Source organism: Thamnophis sirtalis, unplaced genomic scaffold (genome assembly GCF_051295495.1).
Source record: "Thamnophis sirtalis isolate CommonGarterSnake01/CBP01778 unplaced genomic scaffold, rThaSir2_p1.2 scaffold_4, whole genome shotgun sequence".
Taxonomy (NCBI): Eukaryota; Metazoa; Chordata; class Lepidosauria; order Squamata; family Natricidae; genus Thamnophis; species Thamnophis sirtalis.
Window position 1 is genome coordinate 57,460,555 of NW_028261384.1, and position 13,351 is coordinate 57,473,905.

General features: G+C 42.0%; 1 protein-coding gene across 3 annotated transcripts in view; it reads left to right on the top strand.

Annotated features, from left to right (window-relative positions):
- The first annotated feature begins 363 nt into the window (after positions 1-363).
- CDCP1 (CUB domain containing protein 1) overlaps positions 364-13,351 on the top strand; it is a 106,883-nt gene continuing 93,895 nt past the window's right edge. For all 3 annotated transcript variants that reach the window (XM_087712974.1, XM_087712976.1, XM_087712975.1), the window contains exon 1: positions 364-600. In XM_087712974.1, coding sequence (XP_087569100.1) covers positions 525-600 — 76 coding nt within the window. In that variant the 5' untranslated portion in view covers positions 364-524. The remainder of the gene's footprint in view (positions 601-13,351) is intronic.

Consider the following 13,351-nt stretch of genomic DNA (forward strand, 5'->3'; position numbering starts at 1 on the left):
TCCATTAATATCCAAGGCAGCTGTGTACCAGTGCGGGCTGTTTTCTTAAATCTTCTACACAACTTTTAAAAAGGGCAGCCTCACTCCTGTTAAAAGATGAAGCACTGCGGAACAAGCGGCAGCACTCCTTTAACCTACTCATTTTCTCCCTCCTTTGTACTGGACAGGTTTCCTCAAAGTGAAATGATATCTAATCTTAAGGCGGGGATGGACAGGAAATCGAGGTTGAGGAAAGAGGTGCGATTTCCTCATCACTTGCCACAGTACGAGAGGCGTCGGCTAGCGCTTTGGACTTTCTCATTAAGTAAGAGGAGGAGTTTTACCTGGGGATCGGGATGAGGGAGGAGAGTGGGAGGGGTTGGCGGTGCCTCCTTTCTGACTACCCGGAGGAGGAAGAGGAGATCGTCGAAGCTGCTAGGAGTTCTTGCAGCTGCGTGATCCACAAGTAGGCAATTTAGCTTGCAAGGGCCGCAGCTACTGAATTTAGGGCAACTCCGTTGCAACCGCGGAACAAACGCGTGGAGATGGGTGAGGCGTGGTGGGTCGCACTGCCGCTGGCCAGGCTTATGTTCGCTGCAGTGTTGGCCCTACTAAAGGCAGGTAAGCGGGGATCGGGTACTTCTTTTCCTTTCCTCCTCCGCATGTTCTCTGGGAGGGGTGGAAGGCGAATCGTGCTGCTGTTTCGCTAAGCTGAAGGGAACGGGAGTATATTCTGGAAGCCTGGACGGTGGCATTGGACGGGTGGGTGGAGAACACATTATCTGGGTGCTCTTTATCTTTTGACGCTTTTTATTATCGACATTTTAAAAGAGTGCTGACGCTCGCGCTGGTTGATTAGAAGTTTTCGTTTTTGAAATATATCTAGGAAGTTTTTTCTATTAATCGCACGGTTCCCTTTTTTACTACTTTGAGAACATGATTCGCTGGTTGCGTTCTCATGTGGCTGCTTTCAATAGCCATTAGGGCTTAGAAGACCAAATTCTTAAGATAATGACACAATTGAAGTAAAGAGGTATCATCTGAACCTAGATAGTGGTATAAAATCTATTTATACTTCCGTCCCTGAAATTTTATCTCTTGAATCTGAATTGATGGTGGTCCTTGACTTTCCTAAAAGACTGCTTTCAGTCTTTTAGAGTGCTTTTCTTACTTAGCTTAATTTCTTATTCTTTTAGATATTCTTTTGTAGGTTGGAGTCCGGGATCTGTTCATTTTCCAAATTATATCTTTAGGCAATTTCTGAATGCATTGCTGTGATGATACGTTGTTGCAACCTGGATTTATTGTACACACATGATAAATTCTACTATGGGGAAAGGGTTTAGAAGTCTGAAAACATTAGTCTGCAGCTCACTAAATCTTATGCTTTTTAATAAATTTTGTAAGTCGAAAAAAGTGCTACCGGCCTTCTTTTGATTTTTTTGTCACTTCAGCTATCTACCCACAATGTTTAGATTGGAAAAACTGGCTGTTAGTATATAGACTAAGAATCTTAACTCTGTTCTATATTTGGAGATATTCACCATTTTAAAGTTCAGACAGTTGCTGCTCACAAGTAACCACAAATGATTCTATAGATGGAATTCACAGAGCAGTGAGAGGCCTCTGTCGTGGATTACTCATTCTAACATAGTGCCCTTAAAAGGTATAGGTACCCCTCGACTTAGTGACTTCAAATTACAATAGCACTGAAAAAAGTGACATGACAATTTTTCACATTTATGACAGTTGCAACATCCCCATGATTACAATTCATATGCTTGGCAACTGGTTCACATTTATAGCAGTTTGCAATATCCCATGGTCATTGTGACCTGACAAGCAATGGGGGAGCTAGGTTCACTTAACAACTTTGTTACCTAATTTAACAACTGAGGTGAGTCACTTAACAACTGTGACAAGAAAGATTGCAAAATGGGGAACTTAACAATTGTCTCACTTAACAACAGAAATTTTGGGCTCAATTGTGGTAAGTCGAGGACTACTTGTATTGGATTACAAACTTTCATCATTCCCTTTTGAGTGTGGCCAATGGGAATTGTTTGTAGGACTGCACCCTGGGGAAGACAAGTAGTATTTATTGTTCCCAAATGTTAACAACATCTAATTCCTCCATTTCTGGGCCTTGCATAGTTTGTCCTTTATTTCTTAAGAGAACTTATAGTTAAACAAGAAAAAATATTTTATAGACAATTAACAATTCCCAGATATTTTAGTTGCTTAATTCCTTTCTGTATTGTTCCTTTGGAACATGGAAAAGACTAGTTAACATGTTAGATTAAGCCATGATTTATTTAACTTTGGTTGTTTAATAAATCATAATGACCTAGTTCCGTGTTGGCGAACCTATGGCATGAGTGCCACAGGCACGCGGAGCCATTTGTTAGGGCATGTGAGGCATTGCCCTGTCAGCTCCAGCACGCATGCGCGCGCTGGCCAGCTGACTTTTGCTTTCATTTTCAACCGTTTTTCGCCCTCCAAACGCTTTTCTGAAGTCGCCTAAACTGTGGCTTTGTAATATATGATTATTACATTAGGATGGGATAGAGGCTATATTACAGCTTGTTTATTTTAATGGAAGGGTATAACTTAGCTGTTGCCCTAGAAAACAGATCTGATAGGCTTTCATTACAGAAATCTCATTTGTTGAATATAGGAAGTGTGGAACAATGGACCTAGTAAATTAGAATTTTTGTGAATTTGAGATCTTCAATCCAGACTGGATAGTCTTGCTAACTCATAAATGCTGCTGTAACTCTTGATTTTCTGCACTGTTGAAGAGTCTAGTCCTGCAATCCATCTCTGATTCTAGAAACTAAATACATGTAATCCTGAACCTACGACCACAATTGAGCCCAAAATTTATGTTGCCAAATGAGACATTAAGTGAATCACTGCAGTTGTTAAATTAGTAATATGGTTGTTAAGTGAAACAGGCTTTTCCATTGACTTTGTCAGAAGGTCACAAAAGGCGATTACAGGACATTACAGCTGTCATAAATATAAACTAGTTGCCAAGGGTCTGAATTTTGATCACATGATGCTGCAACAGTTGTAAGTTTAAAAAACAGTCATGAGTCACTTTTTGGTCCACTGAACTTTGTACAGTGACTACCATGTTTTCCCAAAAATAAGACATGGTCTTATGTTCTTTTGACACCCCCCGAAATAAGTGTGTTGGCCTTATTTTTGGGGAGGTCTTATTATTTTTGAGGTGCAGCAGGCGCCAAGTGTGGTCACCTCATGGCTGCTGCTGTGTTCTGCTTCTGCGGCAGTGCAACACAGCTGCTCATCAGCTGTTCGCCGTTGAGATCGTGCATGTCCTTCCAGCTGTCAGCCTCTATATCGTTTGCTTGCTATCAGCAGCCATAGTAACGGGGAGGGAGGGATTTTATGGTATTTGGGAGGGGAATTGTGCTGGAGAAGAGATCTTGAAGAGGGAGTTTTTAAATATTATTTCCCTCACACCATAAGTAATTGTGCCACCCCCATTGCAAGTCATGGCCCTCTATCGTTAGGATTCTTTTGTTGGTTAACATTACCCACTCCTTTATCCACATTGTTGTTGCTGCTTGATGATATGCTTTCCATTCCGGTAGGCCCATTCCATCTTGCGCTCTTTTATCTTGAAGATGCTTATATTTTATTCTAGGCTTTTTGCCATTCCACACAAAATTTCATACCATTTTATCCAAATTGTTATAAAAATTTTCTCCTAATTTGACCGGTGCCGTTTGAAATAAATAGAGTATTTTTGGCAAGACATTCATCTTGATTACTGCGATTCTTCCCATCAACCATATTTGTAGCTTCGACCAATTTTTTAAATCTTTTTGAATGTTTCGTAATAGTTTATCATAGTTATCTTCTTTTATAGAAGAGCATTTCGCAGATAGCCAAATCCCTAAGTATTTTACCTTTTTAGTTACCTTTAATTCCATTGCTTTCTCTAGTTCTTCTATCTGTCTTTTGGGAAAGTTCTTTATAATCATTTTTGTTTTTTCCTTATTTATTTTTAATCCGGCCACACGCCCAAAGTCCTCAATGTCCTTCATTAATTTCGGTCCTGAGATTAGAGGGTCTTCCACAATAAAGACCATGTCGTCAGTGAAGGCCTGTATTTTATATTGTTCTTTTTTTATGGTCAAACCCCTAATTTCCTGATTTAATCTTATCTGATTTAGGAGTACCTCTAACGACATAATAAATAGTAATGGGGAGAGCGGACACCCTTGTCTAAAACCCTTTCCGATTCGTACCCTCTCTGTTAATTCTCCATTAATTATAATGTTTGTTAATTGCTGTGAATATATAGTTTCTATAATCTTAATAAATTTGTTGCCGAATTTCATCATTTTTAGTTGTGTGATTAAAAAATTCCAATCTAAGTTATCGAATGCTTTCTGCGCATCGACAAAAATTAATGCTAATTGTTTCTCAGATCTTGTTTCGTAGAATTCCAAGGTGTTAATTATTATTCTTGTATTGTTCCGAATGTGTCTTTTAGAGAGAAAGCCGTTTTGGTCTGAATGGATGTTTTGATTTAATATTATTTTTAATCTTTCTGCCAAAATTGATATAAAAATTTTGTAATCCGCGTTTAACAAGGATATAGGTCTATAGTTTTGAATTTTACTACTATCCACCTCTTCCTTTGGTATTAGGGTAATGAAAGCTTCCCCCCATGATTTTGGAACCTTACCGTTTTGTAGTGCCTCATTAAATAATTCTAATAATTTGTCTTCTACGGTATTTTGGAGTTTTTTATAGATTTCCGACGGAAGCCCATCTGGACCAGGTGTTTTATTGTTTTTTTGTTTTTGAATGGCCTTTTTCAATTCCTCTTGTGTAATTTCCTTGTCAAGCATCTCTCTCATCTCCTCCGGCAAGACTGGAAGTTTCTGTTCTATTAGGTATTTTCTGATGTCTTGTTCACTAATTTCGTCCGGTTCATATAGTTTCTTATAGTAGTTCTGTAAATCTTTTTCTTTTCCCCTATTTCCTGTTTCAAGTTCCCCTCCTCATCCCTCAGTTGTTTAATAGTTCTTTTTGCATCACCTTTTCTTATTTTGTGAGCCAGCCATCTCCCAGTTTTATTTGCGTGTTCAAAATAGTTCTGCTTCATTCTTTTAATGTTTTGTGCTACTTCCTCTTGAGAGATCAGATTTATTTGGTGTTTAATTAACTCTCCTTTTTCCCTGTATTTAATATTGTCTGGCTCTTTCTGAATCAGCAGTTCTATCTCTCTTAATTCTTTGTTCAATGTATTAAGTTTTTCCCTATGCATTTTATTTCTTCTTGCTATATAGACTATTGATGTTCCCCTCACGACTGCCTTCATCGTATCCCAGACATTTTATATTGATGTCTGCTCTTTACCGTTTTCTTTGAAAAAGTATCCCAATTCCTTTTCTATTGATTGTACAAATTATTTCTCTTGTAATATGTTCTGGTTTAGTGTCCACCTAGGTTTTATCCTTGTCTTTCCTTTCCATTGCCATAAGACTGGATGATGGTCGGCCCACTTGTTTGTTGTTATTTCAATATTTACAGTATCCATAAGTAGTGCCGGGTTTGACCAGACCATATCAATACGGGACCAAGAATTATGTGGTTGAGAGTAGAATGTGTACTGTTGTATCTTGTCATTCATTGTTCGCCAGACATCATAGAGGTCTAGTTCCTTCACCATATTTGCATAGGCAGTCGGTGGTTTCCTTCTAGTACTTTTCTTGTGTATACCCTTGTAATCCATTTTACCGTCTACTACTGCATTGAAGTCCCCTAGAATACATATATTTTGCCACTTTATTTCATTTATCCTCTTGCGTAAATTTACATAGAATCTTTCTTGTTTTTGGTTTGGGGCATAAATTCCAACTAGTAAATTTTTCCCCCCACCATTCGTTATCTCCACCATTAATATTCTACCCTCTTTATCTGCATATATTAATTTTGGGTTCAACCATTCTTTTATATACATCACAATTCCCCTTTTTCTAGTTTGTGCTGACGAACAAAATGCTTTACCTAATTTTGGGCATTTCAACAGATTATTATAGTTCTCTTTAATGTGGGTTTCCTGAAGACAGATTACATCTAACTTTTGTTTCAATAAATCCAACAGTACACGTTTTCTTTTTGATGTTATGTTAAGACCATTTATATTTGCTGATAGTATATTCGTTTCCCATTCCTCAACTCCTTTACATATTGTTTGCTTTGAGGGCACCTTTAGATCTTGTCTCAATTGGTGACCTTGCTCTTGATTCTTCTCTGCCATATCTCTCTTGCTCTCTGACCTCTCTCGTCTCTCGCTCCTCCAGTTATAGTATCTTCCTGTCTTCTACTTGAGGTTCCTTCTTTATTAAACCTCTCTTCGTCTGCAAATAAAAGTTCCTGGAATTCTTGAGCTTTCTCCAAGGTGTCTATTCGGTACTTCTTTTCCCTCCATGTTACTAGCATTCCTTCCGGAAGGAGCCATCGAAACAGGATTCTATGTCTATTTAATTGTGAGGAGAGGAAGTTATATTTCCTTCTCTTCTCTCTAACTCTCTGGGGGATCTGCTTTAAGATAAGAATTTCTTTACCTTTATATGTTAGTGAGTCCCCTCTTATTGTGCTTAAAATATCCTCTCTCAATTGTCTTCTTAGAACCCTCACATGGATCTCCCTTGGAAGTCGATGACATCTTGCAAAGCTTGTGTTAATTCTGTAAACTTCATCCAATTCGTTAATGACCTCATTTTTGGGCCTGTCGAGAACTAGTCCCAGAATTTCTGCAATCAGCTCCCAAAGATTTTCATCTCTCGCTTCTTCTACATTTTGTAGTCTCAAATAAAATGCTGATCTCTCTAATTCTAGGTGGAGGATGGCCTCCTCCAGATCTGTGTTTATGGATTCCAGGCTATCCTCTGTCTTATCTATTCTTTTTTCTGCTATTTCCATTTTTTCCCTAACTTCTTTTATTTCCTGTTCATTCCTTGACAAAGCTGCCTGGACACTCTGCCTACACACTCTTCAATCCTCCCCATATTATTTTTGACTTCACTCATTTCATTCTTTACTCCCTCCAGGCCTTTGGTGATGTTTTCATTCATCTTCAATATTGCTTCCTGTAGAGAGTCCATTGTTACCTCCTGGCCTTGTGAAGTTGAGGCTGTCTTATCTCCCATCTGCCTGCCCTCAGGCGACTTTTCCCTCACCGGAGTGGATAGAGAAGTTTGTTTTTTGCTTCCTTTAGTTAAGGTTACTATTCTTGTTGCCATTTAACTTAATTCAGCTCTCCCCCTTTGATCTGTAGTTCCAGTACCTTCTAGCTGCTGTTAGAGTATTTATACAATTCTATTACATTAATCTATAAACTATAAACTATAAACTTTTTGAATAATTTATACTTAATTAATTAATTGATTAACCAATGAGTTAGGTATCTAGACAGTAATGTTAACAATATATCAGTTACCCAAGTCTCAGTGTGTTGTTCAACAACAATCAATCCACTATAATGAACACCCCAAAAAAAGAAAGATAGTTAAATTAGGGCAGTACTATACAGTATCCAGTAGATCAGTTCTATAGTATCTAAGTGGCGTCCACTAGATAGGGAGAAAACGTTTCAGTGTGGAGAGTCAAGAGACGGGAGAGGTAAGAGCTCACGATAGTCATTTCAAAGCTCACCCATCAATCACTTCTTGTTGTCAATGAGGTAAAGAAAGAGGCAGGGGAGATGTTTCCCCCCCCCCGGCGCTCAGTTTTTACTTTCAAGGTGTCGCCCTTCTGTTGCCTCTATCAGTGTGCCTCAGCACCGCCTCACCAGAGTTTTAAAGCTGATTCAAACCCTCGTGACTCGCAGATCTTTTTCCCCTTTTTCCCACGAGGAGGACAGATCCAACCGACTGTCTTTCTCTTCACCGTCTCGCCCACTGTTAATTCTCCAAATTTAAATATTCAAAAACTCAGTCCTTCTCTATCCGATCTGCCTCTCGGCTCTCTTAAATCTTTCCCTGTCCGTCTTTCTTCGCCGCTTCAGCTCAATGCACCCACTTGCTCAGAACAATTAGATTATTAATTTCTTCAAATTTAGGTTCTTAAATCAAGGTCTTTCGTTTACCGTCTTCCAATCCGATATGTTCCCTGCAGCTGTCTTTCCCTTCCTTGTTAAAGGATGGCAGTCACGTCTTCTGGTCGGCCATTAATCAGCCGACCTCCTTTGCACTCGATCTGAGGGAGCCTCTCGCTTCGTGGGGGAGATCGCCTTTCTCCCTCCACTGCTCCGATGCTTCCCCTCTCCACTGGTCCTCGCACCTTGAAAAGACCTTGCCTGCTACAGCCATGCTCGTGCAAAAGGTCGGGCGAACCTAGCAGAGGATCTGTCAGTAGCTTGCACCGGCGTGATGCCAAACCGGAAATGTGATAAACATTTTATGTCTGCCTCCGCCATCGCCTGGTCATGGAGCTAGTCTCTGGCTTTCGGGAAACCCGTTTCTTCCCTCTTGACCGTTCTAGACACTGCTCTTTTTTCACCTTCTCTCCAAGAAAGTTCTGGTCTAAATGACCCCCAGGCAGTGGTTTGTCAGTCCTGGAATTCACGGCCCCTCAGGAGGTGTTTTCCTAGTCTGCCTCATTGTGACACTCCAAAAATTCTGTTTCTAAGTGAGACAGTTAAGTAAGTTTTACCCCATTTTATGACTTTTTGTCATTGTTGTTAAGTGAATCACTGCAATTGTTAGGTTAGTACACAGTTGTTAAAGTGAATCTGGCTTCCCCATTGAGTCTGCTTATCAAAAGTTTACAAAAGGTGATCACATGACCCAGGACACTACAGCCGTCAGTTATCAGGTGGCTGTATTTTGATCATGTGAACTAATGTTGCAATGGTTGTGTGAAAAATGATAATGAGTCACTTTCGTCAGTAAAATTGCAATTTCGAATGGTCACAAAGTGAACTGTAAATCGAGAACTATCTGTATTAGTGATTACCTTATTTTGACTGAGAGTGTTCAAATCCTGTCTTTATACTTAATTATTTGGTCATTATTTTAATAAATAGTATATTCTTGAAGAATTCTTTGAACCATTAAACAAAATCTCATTACAATGTTCCATATTTTGTGCTCTAAAAAGAAGTCTCATTTTGCAATATAAAATTGAAATTTCTCACCCAAAGAGGTCCAGAAATGTAATGACACATAGTGAGAGGCAGGAAATTGCACTGTTTTAGTCTTACCATATTTTGCTTACTAATTGTCTTGATTCTGCACATGTTTATCATGCTTAACATACCAGTGTTTCATTTGTTTCCTGAGAAAATCCAGATTCCTCAATTCTGGGTTTGGAAAGCTTCCTTAATCCTAAAATAAATAAAGGCAAACAAAACAGAGTCTGATACTTTGCACATCCACACATTTAAATGGTTGTGATAAATCCTGATAAGGCTATTTTGGTTGTTCTGAACTACAGTATCAGGGAGGGGGGCTGTGCAAGAAGTTATGGAAAAACAGAAAACTATCAGTAATGTGAGAAGTCTAGTACAGTATCATAACCTGCATTAAGAATGAGCTGTATTGTATTGGTTAATTATGGTGGGTATTTGAGCAAAATCATAGCCAAACCAAAATCTTCTACTTCCTACAATAGAAAACAGATTGTTTTGGGAAATTCTGAATTGAAATGCAAAGCTTTCCAGTTTTGTTCTGCAGTCTAGAGCTAATTATGGTTGAATATGAATATTCAATTAATGCTCTATATAGCGGACATGGCTAATAATCCCAGACAGGTATAACCTTTATGTCTTCTGAAATGTTTTTAAGTATATTAGCTTTTGAAGCTAATATTGTTTCTTTAGGTGGCAAGTTCTGTTCCCTTATAAAGCATAAAGAAAAAAGTTCTTTCTGACAAAATAGCCTAGAACTATCATAAGCTTTCTGGACATTTTGAAGCTTCATATATATCAGTCCCAGCCAACATGGCCAATGGTAAGAGGTTTGTTTGTTTATTAACTTTATATACCTCCCATCTTATTGTTTGGGATGACCCTAATCTGGTTACAATGTAATAAAAATAGAGATGTAAAAACCATTAAAAAAATAAAAGCATATTAAAATTACAAGATATTAAATATAGAATAAAATACCATGAGTTTAAAGGGAGCAGCAGTGGTGCCTTTTCTGTCACTGCACAAACCACTGTTCTGATCTAGGCTTCTTGATACAGTAAAAAGCACACACTTAGTCCCAGAAACCCTCTTTTTATTTTTAAAGCTGTGAATTATGTTCATTCACAGCCCGTAATAAGTCCCAAGTAGTTGTAAAGAGTCCTACAGTAGGATGCCAAAGTCTTTCAGGCTAAGGCTGATAAGCACTCAACTTTATCTTCCTTGGAACGCTGGCAAAGACTTAATTGGTAGTTAGCTTGGCAAGGCCACACGGAGCAAAGAGTCAAAACGAAAGAGCTGGCTAAGCTGCTGGCACAGCCCTCCATCGATGCTCCGGTCGTGGCTCTCCATACATCTACCAACGTGCCCGGGGAGCCAGAGGATGCTTTGAAGTTGGAGGACAAGAAGGTGGACCTCACCTTGCAGAGGGGTCACGAAGCAGCTGCCTGGGCAGTGAAAGCAGCCACCACAGCCTCCTTCATCAACAGATCATCCTTGCTGTGGCTGCAGGAGCTACAGCAATGTACCCCCATAGCAGATGTCTGGTTGTATCAGGACATCAACAAGCTAATGGCAGCCATCCAGTTTTCATTGGATGCCACCTTAGCTGCAGCCAGGTTTGCTTCCAGAGCATCGCTTCATTGGTGGTATCATGCAGGCTGCTGTGGCTATGACATTGGCAGGCGGAGGTTCATCACAAGTGGCACCTGGCATCGGCCCCCTTCACAGGGGACTCCCTCTTTGGTTCGGCTCTAGAGCCCTTCCTAATCGACAACAAGGACAAGAGGAAGAGGTCCTGCCCACCACCCTGAAGAAGGCCAGTTTCAGGACAGCTCCATACCCCAGATGCTCCTACTCCCAGGGTCAAGACTTTGGGTCCTTCTTTCGGAGTCAGGATTCCTTCAGGGGGTCAGAGGCAGGGTACTCTGGGAACAGGCAGTACCAGGGGGGATTCTCTGCTAGGCAGAGGTACCCAGACAGGCAGCAGAGAGTCAGGGAGCAGAAGCGGCCCTTTCGAGGGGGCGGAGGGGGGCGCTCCTTCCACAAAAATTAAATATAGGCCCAGCGCTCCTCCCATTGGGGGGTGCTTAGCGCACTTCACCGACCGCTGGGACCTCTCCTCCTCCGAATCTGGATACTCCTCCCCCCACTTAGAGAAGAGGCGTATCAGGTAAGCACCAACGCCCTTTTTCTTCCTTCCCGTGTATAAGCATGAGGTTAGTATTTAAGTATTTAGTATTTAATAAATTTATAGGCCGCCCAATCTCGAAGGACTCCGGGCGGCTTACAGAAAGCAAACTTTAAAAAAATAAAGGAATTAAAAAACAGAGGAGACAGAATTAAAAAACCACATCATACACCCAATCTAGTCGGGCCTGGACCTCAGTCATGAGGTCAACAGCCCCAGGCTTGCCAGAATAGCCAGGTTTTGATAGCCTTTCGGAAGGCCATGAGGGTGGGCAGGGTCCAGATCTCTGGGGGTAGTTCATTCCATAGGGTCAGAGCGGCTACAGAGAAGGCCCTCCCCCAGGGTGCCACCAGCCGACATTGTCTGGTTGACGGCACCTGGAGAAGGCCCACCCTGTGCGATCTTATCGGCCATTAGGAGGTATGCGGCAGTAGGCGGTCTCGCAGGTATCCCGGTCCAAGGCCATGTAGGGCTTTAAAGGTAATAACCAACACCTTGAATCGTGTTCGGAGACCAATGGGAAGCCAGTGCAGCTCGTGGAGGATGGGTGTAACGTGGGTGTATCTTGGTACACCCAGTATCGCTTGCGCGGCTGCATTCTGGACTAATTGTAATCTCCGAACACTTTTTAGGGGCAGCCCCATATAAAACGCATTACAGTAGTCAAGTCTTGAGGTGACGAGGGCGTGAGTGACCGTTTGAAGTGCCTCCCGATTCAAATAGGGCCACAACTGGTGCACCAGGCGAACCTGGGCAAAGGCCCCCCTGGTCACGGCCGACAGGTGGTGTTCTAATGTCAGCTGCAAATCCAGGAGGACTCCCAAGTTGCGGACCCTCTCTGAGGGGTGTAAATTTTCACCCCACAGGATTAGGGATGGACTATCTGGACTGTCCTTGGGGGGCAGCATCCACAGCCACTCGGTTTTGTCAGGATTGAGTGCAAGTTTGTTCACTCCCATCCAGATCCTGACAGCTTCCAGGCACTGGCACATCACGTCCACTGCTCCACTGAGCTGGCATGGGGCGGAAAGATACAGCTGTGTATCATCCGCATGATGGTATTAAATCCCGTGCCGATGAATGATCTCACCCAGTGACTTCATGTAGATATTAAATAGGAGGGGGGACAAGACCGAACCCTGCAGCACACCATATTTGAGGGGCCTAGGGGTTGCCCTCCAACCAACACCGACTGCGACCTGTCGGAGAGGTAAGAGGAGAACCAGCGTAAAACAGCGCCTCCCACTCCCACATCTTCCAGCCGTCGCAGAAGGATACCATGGTCGATGGTATCGAAGGCCGCTGAGAGGTCAAGGAGCACCAGGATAGAGGAATGTCCTCTATCCCTGGCCCTCCAGAGATCATCGGTCAGTGCGACCAAGGTGGTTTCGGTGCAGTAACCAGGCCTGAAACCAGACTGAAAGGAATCTAGATAATCTGCTTCATCCAAGGACCGTCAGAGTTGAAGGGCCAACACTTTCTCAACAACCTTCCCCAGAAAAGGGAGGTTGGAGACCGGATGATAGTTCTTAAGAATAGCTGGGTCCAGAGAAGGCTTCTTGAGAAGGGGTCTCACCACTGCTTCCTTCAAAGGTTGTGGGAAAGATCCCTCCTGCAAAGACGCGTTCACAATCATCTGGAGCCAGCCTCGTGTTACCTCCCTGCTGGTCGAGACCAGCCAGGAGGGACACGGGTCCAGGAAACGAGTGGAGGCACTCATCGCTCCCATGGCCTTGTCCACTTCCTCAGGGGTGACAAGCTGGAACTCACTCCAGGAAATCTGATCAAGACTCTCCCTCGGCATCTCTGCTGGTGCTATCCAAGTGGAGTCAAGGTCTGCCCGAATCTGAGTGATTTTGTCCGACAGAAACTGAGCAAACTCCTCAGCCCTTGCCTGTAAGGGTTCCCCCGCGTCCTCACCCTTCAAGAGGGAGCGGGTTATTCTAAACAGGGTGGCTGGGCGAGATTCTGTGGATGCAATAAGAGTGGAAAAATGTGCACATTTT